The sequence below is a fragment of the Priapulus caudatus genome, unplaced genomic scaffold (assembly GCF_000485595.1).
Source record: "Priapulus caudatus unplaced genomic scaffold, Priapulus_caudatus-5.0.1 Scaffold254, whole genome shotgun sequence".
NCBI classification, from domain to species: domain Eukaryota; kingdom Metazoa; phylum Priapulida; class Priapulimorpha; order Priapulimorphida; family Priapulidae; genus Priapulus; species Priapulus caudatus.
In genome coordinates this window covers 419458-432366 of record NW_014577315.1, presented here as the reverse complement: position 1 = coordinate 432366, position 12909 = coordinate 419458, and the positions used below count along the sequence as shown (strand labels likewise).

The 12909-nt window shown below is 40.3% G+C and overlaps 2 protein-coding genes across 4 annotated transcripts in view; one reads left to right on the top strand and one right to left on the bottom strand.

Moving 5' to 3' along the window:
• Nucleotides 1–214: 214 nt before the first annotated feature.
• Nucleotides 215–10876, bottom strand: LOC106808120 (zinc finger protein 658B-like). 2 transcript variants are annotated; one of them, XM_014810695.1, is made up of 2 exons: nt 10725–10876; nt 215–3383 (listed from the first exon to the last, which is right to left on the bottom strand). In XM_014810695.1, the coding sequence occupies exon 2, from the start codon at nt 3313–3315 to the stop codon at nt 1624–1626; it is 1692 nt and encodes a 563-aa protein (XP_014666181.1). In that variant the 5' UTR covers nt 3316–3383; nt 10725–10876; the 3' UTR covers nt 215–1623. The 2 variants fall into 2 exon arrangements, with proteins under 2 accessions (XP_014666181.1, XP_014666182.1); XM_014810696.1 differs by lacking the exon at nt 10725–10876 and adding an exon at nt 10593–10630.
• A 345-nt stretch (nt 10877–11221) lies between these two features.
• The window catches only part of LOC106808125 (E3 ubiquitin-protein ligase TM129-like), an 11178-nt gene continuing 9490 nt past the window's right edge, over nt 11222–12909 (top strand). Inside the window, exons 1-3 of one of the 2 annotated variants that reach the window (XM_014810705.1) lie at nt 11222–11521; nt 11903–12207; nt 12428–12588. In XM_014810705.1, the coding sequence (XP_014666191.1) occupies nt 11317–11521; nt 11903–12207; nt 12428–12588 (671 nt within the window). In that variant the 5' untranslated portion in view covers nt 11222–11316. The remainder of the gene's footprint in view (nt 11522–11902; nt 12208–12427; nt 12589–12909) is intronic. The other variant, XM_014810706.1, reaches the window with a different exon arrangement.

The window sequence follows — 12909 nt, the reverse complement described above, 5'->3', positions numbered from 1 at the left end:
CTTTTATTTTGCATTGAGGTAATTTACTTGAACTCTATTGTTGTATATATGATTTTATTCCTTTGTTATTCATTAAACATGCAATGGTGACGTGCTACACACAGTGGCGCGATTTTCCTGTACTACCCCTGAATTTAGTGGCTCTCATAAATCGTATGAATGTGTGGCAAAAATTACAAGATACGGCAATAAAAAATGTTGCAGGAAGATTATCTGAATTGTACTTTTATGTGATTTTATTTATTTTATTAGTTTTTCTTCTTCTTTTTTTCATTGGTGCTGCACAACTAAAATGGCTACTATTTAGCCATTTACAAAACAACTAAATACTAAGTATATTATTAGAATCCCTGACACCCTGTAGGGCTTTGTATACCAACTATTTTTAAAAACAACTCGCGATTATAAACGTGCCAGGGCCGTGGCTAACTCATTCTGCCCTTGGGCAGGGGGTGCAAGGCAATATGCAGTTTGAGTTCTGGCAATTAACAGTGCGCAGTATACCAGTGGCACTCTCAAGACCATGGGAAATTCTAATGGAACTGCTTTGCCCCTCCCCCTACCCATTCCCGCTAGCTACGGCTGTGCTTGCTCCCAAACGTAGTAGGAACTTGGTTGCTATGACAATAATAACAACAGTGAAACTAACAATGAACTAGACCATTAGTGACTATATCAATGACAACAATTATGACCGTTTTTTGCACAATGATGTAAAACGATTATCAGATAACAAGCAAAGATTGCTGTGATGTTGCATTGAAATTCTAACTAAACTCAAACTAGAAAATGGTCAAGTTCTGGTTCAAATTGGAGAGAAAATCCAGTCAAACCATATTTCCAGAACGCTTACCACAGTGAATATGACCATTAGTTACTATTGAAAAAACACAAACGATGTGACCGTACTTGCATGGATTTGCTCAACTGATTTGCAGAACAATTTAAATGAAAGTATATAAAAATAAATTCAAATATGTGCAAAATAGTTGCAAAAAACCTTGCAACCATATCCACCCTAGTACTCTTGAGCTAAAACTAAACTTTCTTCCTTCGTCACATAAAAAATAGAATCCTCTGTTACATTACATGCTCAGCTACAAGTAGTAACACATGCACGGCATGCTATAATAAAATTTATACAACAATAAAACTATGCCTTCATTTTAATATGAGTTGTGAATGTAAAGTTAATCTAAACATTTGTTGCGAAGTCTCTCTAGCCATTGTAAATTTGTCAACCACGCTTTCCCCATGTTCATATTTTGACTTGGTTACTAGAGAATACTGCCCTTATATTATTATAATTATAATAAAGATAAACACATACATGCTTTTCTTTCCAAACTGTCACACAATTGTCGTGTCGTAATTCCATGAACTGACAATCAAGACCTCTATGGTCTTTACCTCACAAGATACATCCGACTACTTGTTTACCCGTACAAGTTTTCTGAAGAAAGTTAATTATGGTTGACAAGTTTCCATACTTCATCGGTGATAGAAAGGGCAGATACGTTGACCAGCAATTGCAATTTTTCACACATCATCTTCCTCTACTGTGTTTTGATGCGACTTTGAATGACACTGCTCTCGGAAAGCTCTTATACCCACGATTAGATTTTATGGTTTCTGTCCTGCGTGAGTTTTCACGTGTTTTTTCAAACGGTCATTTCTGGAGTAAGCAGCGTCACAGAGCTTACATTTGTAAGATTTTTCGCCGGTGTGAATTTTCATGTGTTGTGCCAAACCGTTTTGAACAACAAAACGTGTTTGGCACACATCACATTTATATGGTTTCTCGCCTGTGTGACTTCCGAGGTGCCTTCTTAAACTATCTGGCATCGAATAGGCAGCTTCGCAATGATCGCATTTATACGGTTTCTCGCCTGTGTGGGTTTGCATATGAGACTTTAAGGCACGTCGGTAGGCAAAAGTGTCATTACATAGATCGCATCTAAATGGTTTCTCTCTTGTATGGGTTCTCATGTGTATTTTCCGGTTACCTGAATGAGTAAAAGCTGCATCACAGGAATTGCATTTGTACGGTTTCTCTCCTGTGTGAATTCGCATGTGTTTTTTCAAAGTTCCTTTCTCAGCAACAGTCGCATTACATACATTGCATTTAAATAGTTTCTCTCCTGTGTGAGTTGTCTTGTGTCTCTTCAGGTTGCCTACCTGAGAAAAAGCAGATTCACACACATCACATTTATAGGGTTTTTCTCCAGTGTGAGTTCGCATGTGTAATGTCAACTGAGTTGATTTGATAAAAGCCTTCGTACACATCGTACACTCATATGGCTTCTCTTTTGTATGAGTTCTCATGTGTGTCGTTAAGTTACTCCTCGCAGCGAATGCATAATCACACAGTTCACATTTATATGGTTTTTCTCCTGTATGTGTTCTGAGATGTAACTTGGCTGCTTCTGATGTAATGAAAGTCGCGTCGCACAAATCGCACTTATATGGTTTCTCGCCCGTGTGCCTTCTCATGTGGGTCACCAAACTGTGCTTTAGAGAGAAAGCTTTCATACACACATCACACTTATAAGGTTTCTCTCCAGTATGAGTTCGCACGTGACTTGTCAAATCACATTTCTGAGCGAAGCTTGCTTCACACATGTCACATTTATGCGGTCTCTCCCCTGTATGAGTCCTCTCATGTATAATTACACACTTTTTAACAGCGAAGGTAGCATCACACATACTACACTTATATGGTTTCTCACCTGTGTGAGTTTTCATATGTATCATAACAGTAGTCTGCTGTGTGAAGGATACTCCACATATGTAACATTCATAAGGTTTTTCTCCCGTGTGAGTTCTTTTGTGTGCTCTCAGATGGCCAGATACAGTAAAGGCTTTTTCGCACATGTTACATTTGAATGGTTTTTCTCCTGTGTGAATTCTCATGTGTTTCCTCATATCACCACTATCACGGAAAGCTGCTTCACATAGTTCACATTTATATGGTTTTTCTCCTGTATGAGTTTTGATGTGTTGCTTTAAGCTATTCTCGAAAGAAAAGGCAGCATCACAAATATCACATTCATATGGTTTATCGCCTGTGTGAGTTTCCATGTGTTTTTCCAAATGGCCAAATGAATAAAACGTTTTTTCACACGGTTTACATGTATATGGCTTCTCTCCTGTGTGACTTTTCATGTGTCCCTTTAACTGAGATTTCTGATGAAAACCTATATCACAGACGTTACATTTCCATGATTTCTTTCCAGCCATAGAGCCAGTGGGAGTAGTGGCTGTTCTTGTGTGCTCCTTTATGCGGCCTTGTTCGGAGAAGGCTGAACCAGACATGTTCTACGTCTTTACTCTTTAGAAACCCATTTCTCATTGGCATTAGTTGACGCTCGACTCAACGAAAGCTGCAACAAAAACGTTTCTATATCAACACCATATTACTGAATATATATCAATAATCAGGGATCAAGTTTAATTATTTTTTTGCACTTGCAAAAAATTGCAAGTGCCCAACTTTCTTACTTGCTAATTGGTAACTGGTAGTTGCATTTTAAGATCATCAGCATTTCTTTCGATGAGAAGGGTTCATTTCATTTTGTGTTCGTGGATTTTTTGAAGGATTTTTGAATCAATTCTCTGATTTCCCTTGCCAATTCTTTGAAAGAACGACATTGTCATTTCAGTTCTTCCGATTTAAATTGAAAAATTACAAACATCAAAACTGTTACAGTGACGTTTGTTCAATGAACTTGCGCAGGAAGCATCAGAATCGTCTGGTCGCTTTCAGTCACAATGCTTTTAAAAATTGACTATGTCACCAAAAATAGTAAAAGTAAAAAAATTATAAGTAAGTGATTCTGTTCAATTTTTCTGATTAAATTGCTGCATTATACTTCCTATTTTGCTATTCCGTTCGATGTGAACAAACACTCGTGACTCATACATAGCCCATAGCAAGCATTTAATGTCTTGACCAATACATCAAATCGCCTATATTTTTTGGATTTTTAACTAGCTGAAAAACAATCTTATCAGGTAAGAATTTGAGGATACATTTAGTGCCGATAGTACTTACTTTTCATTTTTTTAAATTGCAACAAAATTTTTACAAACACACACCATAGAAAATTCGTGACATCGGCAATTTAACATTGGTGGCAAGCGTATAGACGTCACCAATCAGTACGACGCGTGAGTATTGCGCAGCAAACGAATACGTCATGGAACAACTTGCAGTTTTGATTTCAGAGAAATGCACTTTCATTTTTACATTCTGAAAATGGTAGCAGGCCTCAACGTTTATTTTCAGATCTGGTTGTCCTGTCGGGCAACAAGAAGCAATTTTTACTAGTCTGAATTTTTATTTTACTTGTCCAAAATTTACTTACAATCTATGTGCCGTTAAGGTCCATTTTGGGTTCAGTGGGTTTTGGGTCACATTACGATATATACATGGGAAACTGTAATAATATATATGAAATATATAATATATAATGAATTCACACAACGTTTATTTTCGCATGCCAGCACACTCTTTGTGTGTCATTCCCGATTGCAGCTTTTTCCTCAATTTCAGGAAAGAGTATTGCTGTCACTCTCTGAGTCTCTCAGCCCAGCGGTGTCCACCCCTTACATATTAGTATGAACATGCCCTACGTGACGTAAACAATCGTCCACCACCACCACCACTGTATATCAATCAATGCCGCCCCCACAAGGCACACACAGCCACACTGTGTGAGCTGACACTCTATCACTTGTCCCGGGCAATCGGACAACCATTAGTGTTGAGGGCTGGGTACTCGCTCAGAAATGCAAGTGACGAAAATTTCTACCCGCATTTTTAAAAATCAACTCGCTTTTATCGAGTTGGCGAGTGTTAAATTTCAATCCTGATAGTATGCAGAACTGTTTTCTTCAGGCAATATTGTCTGAACTTGATTGCCTTTTCAATCTTATAACCAATACAAGATTTCTGTTATAACTCAAAGCCTGCGTACTAAGTGATGACCAAATATTATGACTAAAGAACTAGGGCTGTAACGATCCACCGAAATCGAATCGAATCACGATTCTGTTTCCTCGATATTTTTTCCCGTATTTTTTATTCGATCCAACCCGTTCTAATTTTTAGATTCTATGCAACTATGCATCGGCCAAAGCGTGTATGAGACGAGACGCGTGCCTTGATTGGTTAATAGTCATGACTCGCCAGTCAGCTAATCAGCAGCTACAGCACATCACTAATACGTAGTTTACTATTACAGGACTCGAGTTTCCCCAGAGTTTGAGGACTAATCCATACAGATTTGTTATTGAAAGAAAAATGGCCAAAAAATCTATCTGTCTATCTATCTATCTAGGGTGCCTGCCTGCCTGCCTATCTATCTAGCTATCTATCTACTACTTCACCTTTAGTAATGCTGAGAGGGTCTATGTCCCCCAGGGTACTGCCGGAACGTACCCTGGTACTAAATACTACTATCTAATATGCCGGACCGTACCTCACCTACTCCACTAACGAGTCTAGGGAGTCGCCTATGCCTACTCCCTAACCCTAACACTAACCCTAACCCTAACCCTATTCCATATCAGCTAGATAGTTACCAGGGTACGTTCCGGCAGTACCCTGGGGGACATCGACCCTCTTAGCTTTAGTAACAGTAAAGCAAGTCAGTGCAAGCTGAATCTTATTTGGACAATCTGGCTGCAGGGGCCCGTATATTTCTAAAATGCTGCTGCAGGGGCCCGTTTATTTAATGTTGATGCAGGGGCCCGTTCATTTAATACTGCTGCAGGGGCATGCATGGTCATTTTTCAATGATTTTGGCCTCGTGCGACCTCGGACGTGGGTCAAATCCAATGTGCCCATGACATTCAGCATCAAAAGTAAGTCCTAGGACATTTCTAGAGTGCTCAATATTGATTTGCATTTAGACTTTGTTCTAAATAAGAACTATCGGCAGCTAAATAAGAGCAATATACAGACCTTTGAATTTCTTGACTAGTCAGTCAAAGGGCTTGTTGGGGGTCCATTATGCAGAGCTTCCAATTGAAATGGCCCATGAAATTGTCAAGTGGAATGGTCTTTTTCGGAACCCCAAAGAAAATGTCTCCATCTTACATGCACCCCCTCCCTGATCAATCACGCATTCAGGTGTAAACAACAACAGCTCGATGAAATTGTGTTGAGTTTATGGCTCTTGATGCACGTGCATTGACGTACAAGACTGATGAAAGCACAGGCACTTGGAACGTCTCAATAAAAATAAATCTTCATACAATTTTTCACAATTATCAACCGCCTGTGTGCAAAATAGGTGAACGTATGTGAAACATACATGGTTAGTACTTACTGTGACATATCCGAGACTAACTGACACCATTAAATTGGTAAAATGTTCCATGCACCTTAAGTAAGAGAAATTACGAGGTTATCATCGCAGAACTCTCGACACCGCCCATCCTGATGTCACAAAGCTATAATTATGTAAACAAACACGCATGTTGCGAGGTGCGTGCCTTCGATATCCATTTCGAGGCCCACTAAGCCAACCATAAAGCGCGCGGGCAAGACGTCACACACACAGCTACGTTCATTGGCTAAAACAATCGAGTAGCGCGGTTAGGGATTTTCGGAATTATTTAATTTTAAGAAAAACTTCAATGTTTAATGAATGACGCACTCGTTCACTTCTGAAAGCGGGTACAAATGCCCAATTTTTCCACTTCGGTGCGAAATGCATCGGCCGGGCCTTTCATTATTTACGAAAAGCAAACAGTCTCGCCAAACACTACACGCAGTAACGGGTCACGACGTTGACGCCCCATTCATGCCCATCAACGAAGAAGGCGGGGCTTATTCTGATTACGGAAATGCGAAAATGTAACAGAAGGACGTAGCGCAGTGCGCTAAACGTGTTATTATCGTATTTGTGCCAAACTCTATCGTAGGAAACCGTTCTAGCCTAGCAGAATGCCTTAGTTTCTGAGCTCGGCGATTTGGTGGTCCAATGGGTCCCCACCTTTAAAAATATAATAGAGAGGTGCGGCGTGCGAGTTTTTAAACCGTAGGATGGCGACTGCAGATTTATAAATTATTCATGACATCACACATGGTTCGCGTTTCTGATTTGTGCGAAGTAATAATTCACTTCACTCAAGACCACTTCACGAGCCCAAAACCATATCCCTAACCCTAACCCAACCCTAACATCAACTCTAAACCGACTCGGCTATCTTATATACTCGTGTCATAGTACCAAATTAATCTATGGTGTGGGAAAGCGACGCATACCACGCTGCACCACAGGCACTTGAAGCGTTTCAATAAAATATAATGCTAACTAAATACGAAATCTATTTACTACCAAATTCTTAATGTTTCTATACTCTCTTTCACCTATTATTGCCTAACATAAAGCCTAAACATAATGTCTCTGTTCGTAACCAAGCTGTGTCACGCGAAATCACACAAAGACTGACGAAATTCTCGCGTTCACGAACCTTGCCCTGTAATGTAAATGGCTGCAAGTACAGGGCTATATATATAGACTGGGACTCGCTCCCACCTCGATTACCCATCGAGTGACTAAGCTAAGCCGAGAGGTGAGAGCGAGTGCCAGTCTATGGGCTATAGGCGGCGCGCAGGCGACGCACTGCTTTCCAACTCCCGTCTGAGCCTCGCCATTGGAACGTTGCAAAAACGTTGCAGCGTTGCGGCGCAAGAATGAGGTCACGAAGAGTGCCGGTGGGTGTTTCCTGATTCTGACAGACATTTACATTACAGGGCAAGGTTCACGAACGCGAGAATTTCGTCAGTCTTTGTGTGATTTCGCGTGACACAGCTCGGTTACGAACAGAGACATTATGTGTTTATAACAAGTGAACACTGTTGTTGAAAGAGAAACAAAGATGGAAGCTGTTGGATGTGTATTGGTGCTGTGAAAGTGTGTAATCCAGCGAGCGTCGAGCGAATTTTGCGATCGCGCTTTCCTACCTGCTATATATATTAGTGTAAGCGTGCAACAGTCGCGCCGCGAAAGCAATGGCTCCGGCAGCGTATATGGTTGGACGTAGGATTTGGACGGAATTGATAGGAAACTGTCGACAATAATAGGTGAAAGAGAGTATAGAAACATTAAGAATTTGGTAGTAAATAGATATATTTTCAGTCTTCGACGTTAGGCGGTGGACCGTGGTCCGAGACCACCAAAATCTCTCTCGGTCCAGTAAATTTAACAAGTTAAATGGACCGTCGGTCCACCCGTTTTTTTCAGCCACTCTAGTTACAGTATTTAAATAATTTATCAAAGTATTTATGAGACTACTTACTGTATAGTACATAAAATGCGAACAAAACGCGGCATTGCTAGTCATTATCAAAACGCACACCTCTTTCGTGTTTTTGTTTTCAATTGAGAATCCAACTCTTCGTAACTCGAGGGATTAAACGCAAACGGCTTCTCAACATCACGAGACATTGCCGGGAAAGTCTGTTCACAATGTTTTATGTAGTACGACAGTTTTGTAAGCTGCTTATACAATCAGCTAGGTCCGTTTCAGGTTACATCGTACACTTCATCCCGCTCATCATTTATTATCACCGACGAAAAGACTATGACGTACTGTTGACTGGGTATTCTTCCGTTTAGCACTCACTGAACCGCGCTAAACAGCACACCTTCCACCGTCGAATACAAAGCCTTCAGCCTGCGGTTGATTCTGCTTTGCAACCCGAACCCACCCAATACCAATCCAACGCCAAAACCAAACAATGTGGGGCATCTATCATGACCTTCGATGCATACATGATGGATATATGACTGGGTTACTGTATTCAATTGCTACAGCAGATCGAGCACGATGATGATGAAGAATTGCAGGCTGACAAGTGGAAAGATTAAAGAAGCGCTGATTTTAAGGTTTTTAGTGAAGTTTTATTTGCCAATATATGTGTTTTTTGAAATGAAACTGAAATACCTCAAATTGCATAAAATGCACAAACAGTGACGTAATTGATCTATGATGTTGCAATTACTATTAAGTTTTAATATGTCCTGCTTTGAAATATTGAGTGTTGTTCTTTGTAGACTAAGACATGCTACACTCGCCCCCGTTGATTCAAGTTGATCCCGATCAATATGTTTCAAGTAAACTGATATATTGGTTATGAGTGGAAAAAATCGGCTAACAAATGTCCAAATTTAAGCAGTTACAAATGACCAGAGCTAATTTTGTTTATCCCAAAAATGCTGGAAATGGCATTATCGATGAAGTCTTGATTTCAAATTTTTTCCTGGCGGGGCCATGCCCACCGAACCCCTAGCTTCTCGCTGCTGTGACCTGCGGGGACTCTGGATGCAAAATCACACTCACCCCACTACCTCGGCAAGCCAAGGCGTGTTGATATTTTGCATCTCGCCTGCTCTTTTTTTCAAACACAAGGACTGAATAACACTTTTTAAACTTTGTCTTCATCGTTAACAAAACGTCATGAGGTATTCTTACTGTTTCATAAGCAGTTGTTAAAGGTATATCATGAATTATTTGATAGTATTGCTACTGTTATCATAGCAGCCTGGTGTAGAAGCGTATGTGATTTAATTGATTAGGTATTCTACCTGTTATTCATAGCAGGTGTAGAAGGTCATGTGATGATACACTGCTCACTGACAGGACATAACGCAGATTTAGTTGTTTTACTTTTTGCAGCTTTTATTGCTAGTGCATGTGCTAGAAGGCATGTGATGTATATGTTGATAAGGTATGTACTACCTGTTATCATATGCAAGTGTGTACGAAGGTATATTATGGTAAAATACAAAATGATATTGAACTTGTTTTGTTCTTTAGTTGTCAAAAATGTCAAAAATAATATTGGTGCAGTAAATATTAGCCGCGTCCAGTTAAATTTTACTGGCTTGGTGGACCGAAGGTCCAGTGTTTAGAAATTTCATTCGTGAAGACTGTATTTTATTGAAACGCTTCAAGTGCCTGTGCGATGCGCGACTGCTCGGACAAATAGCGCATAACGATATCCCTAACCCAACCCTAACACTAACTCTAAACCGACTCTAAACAAATCTAAGCGACCGTCAACGAATCAGAAACGAGAACCATGTGTGATGTCATGAATAATTTATCAATCTTCAGTCGCCATTCTACGTGCCAAAAACGCAGTGGCTACGGGTACGGTAGCCGTCGGTCGTTGAAGCCCCTTTTTGGCGTTAGGGTTAGGGTTAGGGTTAGGGTTAGGGTTAGGATTAGGGTTAGGGTTAGGTTTAGGGTTATGGTTAGGGTTAGGTTTAGGGTTAGGGTTAGGGTTCTAGCTCATCTAAACTCTCAAATCGTGAATTTATTTCCCAAGGCATTATTTCGAAATCTGGCGCCACCGCCGCCATCTTTGTCTCGTTAAGTATGAAAGAAAGCGAATGGACTCCCGTACACGTAGCCTCGAGACATTAAGATACGGCTACCGTACCCGTAGCCACTGCCTTTTAAAAACTCGCGTGCGGCGAAAGCTGTGATTCACTGATTGGAAGACACAAATTTGAACAAACGCGCCCCGCGAAACCTCGAACAAACACGTCCAGGTTTGAAATCTGACTTACACACTAGCCACAAGTTCCCTTCTCGCTAGCCACAAGTTCCCATCTCGCTTAACACTACGTGGCGAGAGGTTGTGTAACAGCCGCGTATCCTCCGCCGTGTAACAGTCGGAGAGCCTGGTCGGTTTAACTTACACACTTGCTTTCGCCAGAATAGTTTGCTATTTATACGAAGGATGGATGATACGTAGGCTCGTAGCTACAACTGACCACTGACACGCATAATCATAGAGATATCGAATAATATCTTTGCCCATGGCATAGATAACCAGAGATAATTAACCAAACATGGACGCCACCTACTGGCTAAATTACATTTTATCTGATTTTACCATTGGGTGTTCATTGGTTCCGTTTAGTAGATACTTCGCGCGCCACACATACTGGAGCAGATAACATAGTTTTATATTTTTTCCATGAAGAAATATTCGCAAGTATTACTGAGTTATAGCATCTCCAAAATATATCGCATCTGTGTCGATTGTAGAGGACACACATTTAGGGATCACCTCAGGTGGCGCCACTCATACCCGCGTAGTAGACTGGTACCCGGTACCACCTCTCGGCTTAGGTGGGACGGGACCCTCATCGAGTAATCGAGGTGGGAGCAAGTACCAGTCTAACCTGCGTAGGTGACATATACATGGCTGCGCCCAGTCGTTCATATTGTTATGTTTTGTTAGTATTAGTAATGTAAATAGTATAATTACAGAGATCTATTATTATAATGGCTTCCTATGACGTGCTTTACACATTTGGATATATTTTGGCTTCAATGTGTATAGTGTTTCCACCACGAGAGTTCAGAGAAGGTGGTCTCACGATTGAAAATATATTCTCGAGTCTGATCGGAAGTGAAGACGTGCGATTTATCCACCATCACATTCGCAGGACGTCGTTAACAGTGTTGATACACTCGCTTTTGCCACTATGTATGTTTTTTTCGGTGTATTATTGTGTTAACATGATTCGTGTTACATCGGTCATTACACTATAATAGCTCTATCATCAATAATAAATTATCACACAATCACACAAATTCCTTTACAAACTTGTTATGTTAGAGAATGCAGGTGCTTCACTGCTTGCTCTAAAATATTAAACTTCAGTTTTAGATCATTTTAGCAGGTCAAGGATAATTTGGGACTTGGACCACAAATGTGTTTTCGCATGTATGTGCTAAACTAATCCGGTGTGCTAAACTAGGCGTGGGCCATTTGAGCTAGACGTCCATAGTTAACTTTGCTCAACAATAAAGCATTGTTATTTTAGTTACTTATACTAGAAATTAATTTGTACATTTCTACATACAGGTTACTACATTGGGCTTGGCTATACATCACCAGGATTGCAGCTCTTTAACTTGGGCAAGACATCCTACTTGTGGATAGGATTCCTATGTTGCTCTCTGCTGATCGTCCTTGTAGCAACTCTAACAGTTTTATATTGGTACAAAAACAATTGGTCAAAACATCCAATATCTAAAACGCTAGAACGTCATGGAAACCGATGGTATGCAGTGGCATCAGACATTAACATTGAGTATCGCAGGATCACCAAGTTTACTTCCATCCTTGGGCAAACAAAAGTCTATATTACAGATTCCTGGATTGTGAAGGTATGATCATTTAAGACAATTGTAATATTTTAGATTGTAATGGATGTATACATGAGTTTATATCCTGATGGCATCAATTCATTAATTGAAAAAATGAGCATGAATTCATGATAGCTGAAACATTTTGCTATACTTGACTTTTAATGTAGTTTATGTTCTACGTCGATGCAATATTATATACCAAATTCTAGTACATTAATCGTTGCCCAACTTTCTAAAGGTGTCCACGTACAATATGGATATCGCATATCAGAGTGACGTTCATCTGACATTACATGACACAGACAGTCATGCTATTTCCCACGAGAACATGGGACCAGTGCAATATGTCAGCATTACGGTGAGCAGCATACGGGATGGAGTTCACCCATTCAGCATCAGGTAATGATAGTGCTATAACCTTGTAATGCTCATAGGGTCTATGTCCCCCAAGGTACTATCGGAGGGTACGCTGGGTACGTTTCGATATATCGGAACGTACCCTGGTAACTATCTGATATATGGTTAGGGTTAGGGTTAGGGAGTAGGCGTAGGCGACTCCCTAGACTCGTTAGTGGAGTAGGCGAGGTACGGTCCGGCATATTAGATAGTACCAGGGTACACAGGCACTTAGAACGTCTCAATAAAAGAAAAGGTCAATAAACACAAAATGTATTTACTACCAGTCTTAATGTTTCTCTACTCTATTTCGCATATTGCCGA

Excerpts from the sequence above, each read along its gene's own strand:
- LOC106808120 (XM_014810695.1), bottom strand. The coding sequence starts at position 3,315 with ATGTCTGGTTCAGCCTTCTCCGAACAAGGCCGCATAAAGGAGCACACA.